Source organism: Eumetopias jubatus, unplaced genomic scaffold (genome assembly GCF_037043125.1).
Source record: "Eumetopias jubatus isolate StellerSeaLion01/CBP00866 unplaced genomic scaffold, mEumJub1_p1.0 scaffold_12, whole genome shotgun sequence".
NCBI classification, from domain to species: Eukaryota; Metazoa; Chordata; class Mammalia; order Carnivora; family Otariidae; genus Eumetopias; species Eumetopias jubatus.
In genome coordinates, this window is record NW_028274818.1 from 27,595,688 (window position 1) to 27,604,767 (window position 9,080).

General features: G+C 53.5%; 1 protein-coding gene across 1 annotated transcript; it reads left to right on the forward strand.

Annotated features, from left to right (window-relative positions):
* Positions 1 to 881: 881 nt before the first annotated feature.
* On the forward strand, positions 882 to 8,509 carry LOC114222003 (tubulin alpha-1C chain). The gene is made up of 5 exons (XM_028120326.1): positions 882 to 972; positions 2,662 to 2,884; positions 4,027 to 4,175; positions 5,963 to 6,643; positions 8,117 to 8,509. The coding sequence occupies exons 1-5, from the start codon at positions 970 to 972 to the stop codon at positions 8,408 to 8,410; spliced, it is 1,350 nt and encodes a 449-aa protein (XP_027976127.1). The 5' UTR covers positions 882 to 969; the 3' UTR covers positions 8,411 to 8,509.
* Positions 8,510 to 9,080: the final 571 nt, after the last annotated feature.

The following is a 9,080-nucleotide window of genomic DNA, read 5'->3' on the forward strand; positions in this document are numbered from 1 at the left end:
CTCCCAAACTAGGAAATGGTTTAATTTGTGTTGCTTAGGGATTTAGAAGTAAAACCTCATCTCAGACAGCTAAGAAACCACCACCGGAAAAAAAAAAATACACAGGTAACATCTATGAACTGCCGAAAATACTGCTTGGCACATCACTCTTCTAGTCAAGAGCCCACAAAGGTGCCCCATAGCCAGTGGAATTGTGTGCAAACTCTTCAAAGTAACATCTATGTTCACCCTACAAGTCCTCTTCAATCGCCTTAGCAGCCTGTGCCCCGTGCTCTCTTGCAATCTGAGTCACCTGATCTGAAGCTCTTGCCCCAGTCAAAGGGAAGTAAATTTCAATTACCCGCGCCTGGAATGCTCTCTCCCACACCTGCCTGTCCCCCTCCCCCACCCTAGCCGCATTTTTGTCTCTCCCCAGAAGTTCCCAGTACCTGGTTCTCATCACAGCATCTTTCCTTCTCTAGCGGTTGAGGATTTCAAGTCTGCGCCACCGTCCAAGGTTTATGCACTTTTCGAACTAGATCCGCCATGTTACCCGTATAATGAGCCTAAAGCAACGACGGAACAATGGTGTTTCTCCAAAGCGCCAACCTCTCAGACCTGGCACACCTCCAGCAGAGGGCAAGAGGGTCGAGCTGACCTGGAGGGCTCGGACCCTGGAGGCTTTCCCTCCCTTTGGCTTTACAAACTGCCCAATGACCGGCTACGGCGGGGATATTTCATAAGCGCCCGCCCAATAGCGGAGAGGGGGGCGGGCCTCGGTGGGAATCTGGCCCAATGAGAGACGCGGAGGGGGCGGGCCCCGTCCGGCTGCGGCCCAATGGGAGCCCCGCTGGGAGGCATGGCCGGCAGCTGGGCGGGGCTATATAAGCCCCAACTAGAGGGCCTGCACCGGGATTCGTGGTGTTGCTGGAGACTCGTAACGCGTCTGCAGTCAACGACCCTCCGCAAACGTCACCTGTCGGAACAACCATGGTGAGAGGGAGCTGGGGGGCACTGGCGGAGTCCACGATGAGGGCGGTACTGCGCGGGAGAGCGTGCTGGGGGCACCCGAGGGTCCCCGGTAAGGGCCAGCTGCGCGGGAAGGAGGGGAGCCCGGGGCGCCGGGCAGTCCAGGGTGTGTGCGAAAGGTTGCGCGGGGCTTCTTGGGGGGTTTGGGCGGTCACGGTGACCACGGTGTGGGGGGCTGTGCGGAAGGCCGGGAACGCCCGCCGCGTCCGAGCGCTGCTTTTCTGAGCCCCTGGCCCGGGAGAGGCGGATGCGAGCTGGAGAAGTTCTGCGCGCTGCAGCTGCGGACGGGAGAGGTGGCGCCGCGGCGCGGGACCGGCGGGGCGCCCAGCGTGGCGGGGTGCGTCCCACACTGCGCGCAGCCTGGGGCCCCCAACCCCGGTCCGGTTGTGCAGCGCGCTCCGGAGTCGGGAGCCTGGACCCGCCCCAGTTTTCTCCCGCGGCGGTCCGGGACAAAGAGGCGCCCGCCCCCAGCCGCAGTCCCCGCCCCCGGGTGAAGTCACACTCCCGCGCTGGAGGCCGGACCTGGGCCGCTCTGCAAACTCCGGCAGGTTTCTCCAGTTCTGAACTGTTCCTCTGAATGCCTTTGTCTTGCGCGGCCGGACTCCCGGCCAGACGTCAGAGGTGCACGACCTTGACCCATCCCCGGTCAGGCACGTCCGTGAGCTCCTAGTGTCTAAGGAGGAATATCCTTTACTCCACTTCTCTCCTCTTCTGATGCCCAAGCCCGTGAAGTCTCTCAGTGAAACCGGAGAGCTCGGGGTGTGTCAGGCCTCAGGGCCTCCCAGGAATCATTAGATCCCCGCCTGTGTCCTGAGCCCCTGTACAGGCTCTGAGGCTGTCTTGAAGGATAGCTCCTAAAATTGCTAAACTGTTGGCGATTGTCTTAGAAGACTCCTTCTGCATCTGGGAAGTGTGCCGCCCTTTCACACGGATCCTCTAGACTGTGGGTTGGGGGTGAAGGACGAGAAGCCAAGAGGGTCTTTCCATTGTAGGAGTTACCTCAGGAGAGCTGAAAGGGCCAGGGTGAGTCTTCTGGCTCCATTGTGACCATCGAGCAGTACTTATTTGGATTGACTGTGTAGTGCAGTGGGCAAGGACAAGTGTCCAGAGTCAGGGCCTATCCCCTCAAAAGGGGAGGTTGCGGGTGAGCTTTCAAAGTAGCTCTAACTCCAGAGCCACTGCCTCTGTTAACCCACAAACCTGAACTTTGTCTTCTGCCCCTTCAGAGTGTAGAGGACACAGAGTCCCCACCGTGGGAGACCCCTTCCCCTAGGGGTCCAGTGCTGGAGGCTCCATCTTGGTGTGCAGGACTCTGAGCTTCCCTGAACCACCCCAGCCAGCACACAGGGCACTAGGCAGTGGGATTTGGCTGCTTGGTATCGGCTTTCTCTAGTTCCTGCCCCTGAAGACCTGGGCTTTAGCCACCTTCATTCTCGAGCCCTCAGTAAATGAAAAAGAAAACGAGGTCATTTGGCTTAAAGTGTGGGAAGGTCTGGAAAGGGAACCCGGTCTTTAGGTTTTGGAACATGTAACTCACTGTCAGGCCTCAGTCTCCAGGGAGGAAAGATAAAAGGGTGCTTCCGGGGCCTTTTCAAGGCCCACTTGCTTCCCTTCTCCATTCACACCCCATCATCTCTCTGCTTCCCCCAACAGCGTGAGTGTATCTCCATCCATGTGGGCCAGGCGGGCGTGCAGATGGGCAATGCCTGCTGGGAGCTCTACTGCTTGGAGCACAACATCCAGCCCAATGGCACCATGCCCAGTGACAAGGCGCTGGGCAGCAGTGATGACTCCTTCAACACCTTCTTCAGTGAGACCGGGGCTGGCAAGCATGTGCCCCGGGCTGTCTTTGTGGACCTGGAGCCTGCTGTCATAGGTGAGTAGGCGGGGGTTCCCCTCTCCAGCCTGTATTTTTTGCCAGCCCCAAAGTCAGTGCGGAGCCCTGCTTAAGGAAAAGCTCTTGGAATGCAGGCAGCCCCCTGCCAAGAACAACACTGAAGTCTGTTGCTTTTGTCTAGACTCTTGACTTCAGGAGGGGTCCTGAGGGCTTCCTGTGCTGAGACGGATATCACTCAGGATATCAGTCAAACCGCTCTGCCCAGAAACTGCCAGATGTTTGAGTCAGGGGTCAGACCCAGAATGAAGACTGCAGAAAAGCATGGATATAGAAGCAGAAACTTTAAACTTCCTTTTTCCTACGCGCACACTCTTGAGGATAACATTGCCTAAGGAACTGGGCACTGAGAACATTCTTAATGGCTCCCTGCTCAGCCTTAACTGAAAGGGGCCCCTTAATTGTATGCGGACCTATGTGAACGTGGCTGTTGCTGGCTCCTAGGGCGTTCTCTGCTTCCTCCTTTCTGCATCTGGATCGCCTCAGTTTCCTGTTCCTGAAAACTTTACCCCTCTCCCCATCTTTCTTTCTCTTTCTTTCTTTCTTTTTTTCCTTTCTTTTCTTTCTTTTTTTCTTTCTTTCTTTAAGATTTTACTTATTTGAAAGAGAGCACGAGTGGGGGGGAGGGGCAGAAGGAGAGGGAGAAGCAGGCTCCCTACTGAGCAGGGTACCCAGTGCGGGACTCCATCCCAGGACCCTGAGATCCTGACCTGAGCCAAAGTCAGACGCTTAACCAACTGAGCCACCCAGGCGCTCCGCCATCTCCCCATCTTTCCAAAGATAGTTTTGTAGATGTAAACTGTGGACTGGGTTTTCTGCATCAGTCTATGTTCTAGTCCCAATCAAAAGTGAAGTGAGATTCCCCTAGACCCCCTCTGATTCCTCACCAAGTAGAGGTGGCTGTGAGGGAAGGCACTGTTGAAGGGGCCCCCTGACTTACCCCCTCTCAGGCCCAGGGAGGACTAACTGGACTTTGGAAGTGGCTCTCTGGAAGGCTGTTGGCCATCCATGCTCCCTTTCGCAGTTATACCTCGGGGAGCTTAGCAGCCTAGGTCCTAGCGCCTGTGTCCACGTGGGGGATGAGACCAGCCTCTCTCACCTTTGCCCTCTTTCTTCCCCTCAAGATGGGGTAAGAACTGGCATTTATAGGCAGCTCTTCCACCCTGAGCAGCTGATATCTGGCAAGGAAGATGCTGCCAACAACTATGCCCGAGGCCACTACACTGTGGGGAAGGAGATCATCGATCTTGTGCTGGAGCGAATCCGAAAACTGGTGAGCGGACCAAGTGCCCTTGACGCCTTCAGGAGATCCGTGTGTCCTGACTCTCTCTTCCTGGCCTGGGAGGCCGGACGTGTGTGGGAGAAGGGGAAACCACAGATCTGTGGCTGTGACCGGCGCCCATAGTGTCCTGATGGCTCCTTTGGCTTGTCTGTCTCCTCCACTTCCCCTAGGGGGAGCTGTGTGTCCTGGGTGTGGATCTAGGGTTAGAAGCCTGAATAACCAGTTCTGCCCTGAGTCTGTGGACTCAGGCTCCTGCCCTGCTGGTTCCTAGCTTTGCCAGGTCTAATTGTCCAATCCAAGCCTTCTTTGAGCTTTGATCCCTCTCTTCCCCCAGCAGGTAGGTGGAAGCTGCCTTGGCAGGTCAGCTTGTTAGACTCCTAAGCAGAACTTTACACCTGGGAGAGGCTCCTGCTTACTGGTTAGTTTTTAACCACTTCCCAGTTTACTCCATCCCTTGCCTGAGGCACTGAGAACCAGGAGCGAGGCCAACTAGGAGCCCGTACTTTGGCACTGGTCCTCTAGAGGGATTGTCCAGACCTACTCTGTGCTGCTCACTAGTTCAGACTGAGGACTTGCCATTCAGTGACTTGAGGAATGGGATTCTGTGCTTGCAAAAACAAAGTACCCACTGGGCTTATGATTTTCTTTTTTCTTTTCCTTTTTTTTTATTTTTTTAAGATTTTATTTATTTATGAGAGAGAGAGAGAGAGAGAGAGGTCACGAGCAGGGGGGAGGGGTAGAGGGAGAAGCAAACACGCTGTTTAGCAGGGAGCCAGATGCGGAGCTCAATCCCAGGATCCTGGGATCATGACCTGAGCCGAAGGCAGACACTTTACCGACTGAGGCACCCAGGTGTCCTAGAATTTTCGTAAGCGGTTTTCGGTGGGGGGGTTGGTGTTTTGTTTTTTGGGTTTTCTGTTTGTTTGTTTGTTTGGGGGGGTATTTTGGTTTTTTTAGTTATCAATTTGCATCAAGTTTGCTTTTCCTTTAATTGATTTTTATTGAGATAAAATTGCCATAGCATTAGTTTCAGGTGTAGCACATGGTGATTTGATATATGGATATATCACAAATAAATGCAGAATTTTTATATCGTTACTCCCCGTGCATCTGGTCTAGACTGACGCTCTTCTCGTCCAAGGACCGGCTCCATCAGAAGTCAGCGGGGGTCCTTGTTAAACCCGCAGGTCCCTGGGTTCCAGTCTGACGTGGGGGCCCTGAGAATCTCTATGTTCAACAAGATGCCCCCACTACCTCCCCCCCACCTCCCACTCTGCTGCAACCAGGGGGCAAAGCTACAAAGTTGAGAGGGCCCAGCTGTCTGACGACAGCCTTCCGTCCCACCTGACCCTCCTCTCCGCTCCGCTCCCACCATCCCTCACTTGCCGCTTCACGCACACAGCAGTGCTCTTCGAGGTCATCTGTGCCCTAGAACTCCAAACCCCTGGAGGTAGTCTCTTCTCACCTCTACAGAGGCGAAGCAAGAGAGCATGAGAGAACTTTCTGGAGTCACGGAAATTTCTGTATCTTGATTAGTTTGGTAATATAGGTATATACACTTGTCAAACTGTTCATTGTCCATGCAATAAAATGTATACACTTTAAGTACAAATTGTGCTTAAAAGTTTTATTTTGCTTTGTTTTCTAAATCCAGAAGTGAATACAGTTGTAGTTGGGTTACAGTAGCTTTGCAGACAGGAGAGGTTTCCATTAGGAGAAGAGGGCTGGGGGCTGGGGGTGGGTCATCTGCATCCTAACAGTGTTCTCTCCTACCCCAGACAGACCAGTGCACCGGGCTTCAGGGTTTCCTGATCTTCCATAGCTTTGGGGGTGGCACTGGCTCAGGCTTCACCTCCCTGTTGATGGAGCGGCTTTCTGTGGACTATGGCAAGAAGTCCAAGTTGGAATTTGCCATCTACCCCGCCCCCCAAGTATCCACAGCGGTTGTGGAGCCCTACAACTCCATCCTGACCACCCACACCACCCTGGAGCACTCGGACTGTGCCTTCATGGTGGACAACGAGGCCATCTATGACATCTGCCGCCGCAACCTGGACATTGAGCGCCCCACCTACACCAACCTCAACCGCCTCATCGGCCAGATCGTGTCCTCCATCACGGCCTCCCTGCGCTTCGACGGGGCCCTCAACGTGGACCTCACAGAGTTCCAGACGAACCTGGTGCCCTATCCCCGCATCCACTTCCCCCTGGTGACCTACTCCCCCATCGTCTCAGCTGAGAAGGCCTACCATGAGCAGCTGTCGGTGGCAGAGATCACCAACGCCTGCTTTGAGCCCTCCAACCAGATGGTCAAGTGTGACCCCCGTCACGGCAAATACATGGCCTGCTGCATGCTCTACCGCGGAGAAGTGGTGCCCAAGGATGTGAATGCTGCCATTGCCACTATCAAGACCAAGCGTACCATCCAGTTTGTGGACTGGTGTCCCACAGGTTTCAAGGCAAGTTAGGAATGCAGTTGCGGGAGGTGGGGGAGGGGAGGCGGTAAGCATGTGGCCTCTGTACGCGCTGAGAGGAGAGATTCCCACAGAGCCACAGGCGGGACGACAGAAGCCCTAGGGATGGGGAGAATCGGGCAAATAACAGCTTTTTTATTCTACTCGAAAGCTTGCCTGTATGAAAGGAAAAGTAGGTTTCATGTCTCTCAGCCTGGCAAATGGGCGCTCCCTAGGTTTGCCAGCCCGGCTGGGACCATTCACCTGTGCCAGGGACATACCCACCCAATATGGCTCCTGCTCGGAAGGGAGTGCTTTTGGAAGCGCAGAAAGGCCTTCCGTTCAGATAATGGGCAAGACATGGATCAGAGGGTCTAGGGACACAGCCCCTTCCTTTTGAAGTAATGAGGAAGAATTTGTTTATGCCCCTTTCTTTTCTCTCTCCACATTCCCAGAGGGTACTGGGCATGCGACCTAGTTTAAGTTTTACGGGTTTTGTTCCAGGGTGAAATTAGAAAGATTAAAGGTGGCAGCTGTGGCATTTCGGAAACCCACAGCTTCCCTGCCTGGTGACGCTGTTACAGATGTGACACTACGGGGGGGGGGGGGGCGTCGCAGGGACTTCAGTCAAAGCCAACAGCCGTGTGCTCGACTGAGGAGCTGTCCCGTAGCTCAACTAGAAGCCAGGGAGAGGAAGTCTGGAAGGCGGATTCTTCTAGCTCCATATTAGGAAATCTTCAGCTACTCGAAGAAAGGCTGCCTTCAGGAAGTAGTAAGCTTGCTGTCCGTAGAGGCAGTAAGGGGGAAGTTGACTTTTTTTTTTTCTTTAACACTGAATATGAAATGTATATTCTGAATAGAGCAACGTTTAAAGTAGATTAAGTCTAGATCCAACTGGAGATCTTCACAAGATTTTATATTTTTTAAGCTATTTTGTAAACTATAGGAAGGTGGGGAGATTAGTATAATTAACACCTATATACCCATTACCCAGATTCAGCATCTGACTCTGCTAGGTTTCCTTTATGTTTGCTTTGCTGACCCATTTAAACTCATTTACAGCTATTTACGACCCACCAGTGTGTTGTTTAATAATCCTCTCCAAAATAAGAATACCTAAGTCAGTATTTGAACTTTCCCAATTTCCACAAATGTCTTTTATATCCGTTTTGCAAAGTCAGGATATAATCCAGGCCCAGGCATTGTATTTGTCTCTTCAATCTTCTAATGTAAAGCATCCACCCTTTTTCTTGATGGTGACTTTGAAGGAACTAGTCTTAGTGTCTTGAAAGTCCCACATTCCGGATTTGTTTGTTTCCTTACGGTGGTTAACTTGTTCCCTTACCCCTGTGTTCCTTACAGGCTGGCAAATGCCAAACACCAGGGGACTGCCCCTCTCCCAGCTTTGGGAATCCTTCCACACACCCCTTCCCGGGAACCCAGAACCAGGGGCTTACACTATTTGCCATTTTTTCTTAGGTTGGCATTAACTACCAGCCCCCCACAGTGGTGCCCGGGGGCGACCTGGCCAAGGTGCAGCGGGCCGTGTGCATGCTGAGCAACACCACAGCCATCGCCGAGGCCTGGGCCCGCCTCGACCACAAGTTTGACCTGATGTATGCCAAACGGGCCTTTGTGCACTGGTACGTGGGCGAGGGCATGGAGGAAGGGGAGTTCTCCGAGGCCCGAGAGGACCTGGCTGCCCTGGAGAAGGATTATGAAGAAGTGGGAACAGAGTCTATGGACGGTGAGGATGAGAGTGAGGAGTTCTAGGGGGTCCTGGCGTCTGCGACGTCCGCTCTCCCCCTAGTTTTGTATTTCTCATTCCACTGTTTCCCTAACCCCCCACAAATACAACCAGTGTCTCAAGCGATGTGGAGCTCTGTGATGTGGAGTTCTGCCCAGGCATGGGCCTTCGCTAACTTTCCAACTTCCTTGTCGTCCTTCTGAGTCAAGGGGCAGGGTGCCCTCTGGATTCGCTGGTTCCGGCCGGGGGTACATAACGGGGGATGGAGCAGACCACCCTGACAACCATGCAGGGGCTCAGGACCGGGACTGTGGTGCTTTGACATCCTGGGGTGGTTCCCTGTGTGTACCCCGCTTATCCCCAACCCACCTCAAGGAAGGGTAAGCCTTCTAGAGGTTCTGGCGAAAGCTTGCTGGAAGTTTGCCCCTAGCCTTCTGGGACAGAAAGCCCGTCTGGGTTTCAATGCTAGGAAGGAGTCAAGTGGTGTTTTGGTTTTGTTTTGTTTTGTTTTTTTGTTTTTAACCTATCCTCCCTCCTCATGGCCAACAGAGGGCAGTAGAGGTTGAAGCCACATGAATTCACAGGCCAATCTGCGGCAGCCATCTTACAACTTAGGGCTCTAGCCCCATACCATATAAAGTAAAGGCACAGGGTCCAAGAACCGGGATTCCAAAAGACCAAGGGTCTTTAGCCTGG

Coding starts and splice junctions, on each gene's coding strand:
- LOC114222003 (XM_028120326.1), top strand. Junction 2,885..4,026: donor CCTGGAGCCTGCTGTCATAG/GTGAGTAGGCGG, acceptor CTTCCCCTCAAG/ATGGGGTAAGAACTGGCATT. Junction 4,176..5,962: donor TGGAGCGAATCCGAAAACTG/GTGAGCGGACCA, acceptor CTCCTACCCCAG/ACAGACCAGTGCACCGGGCT.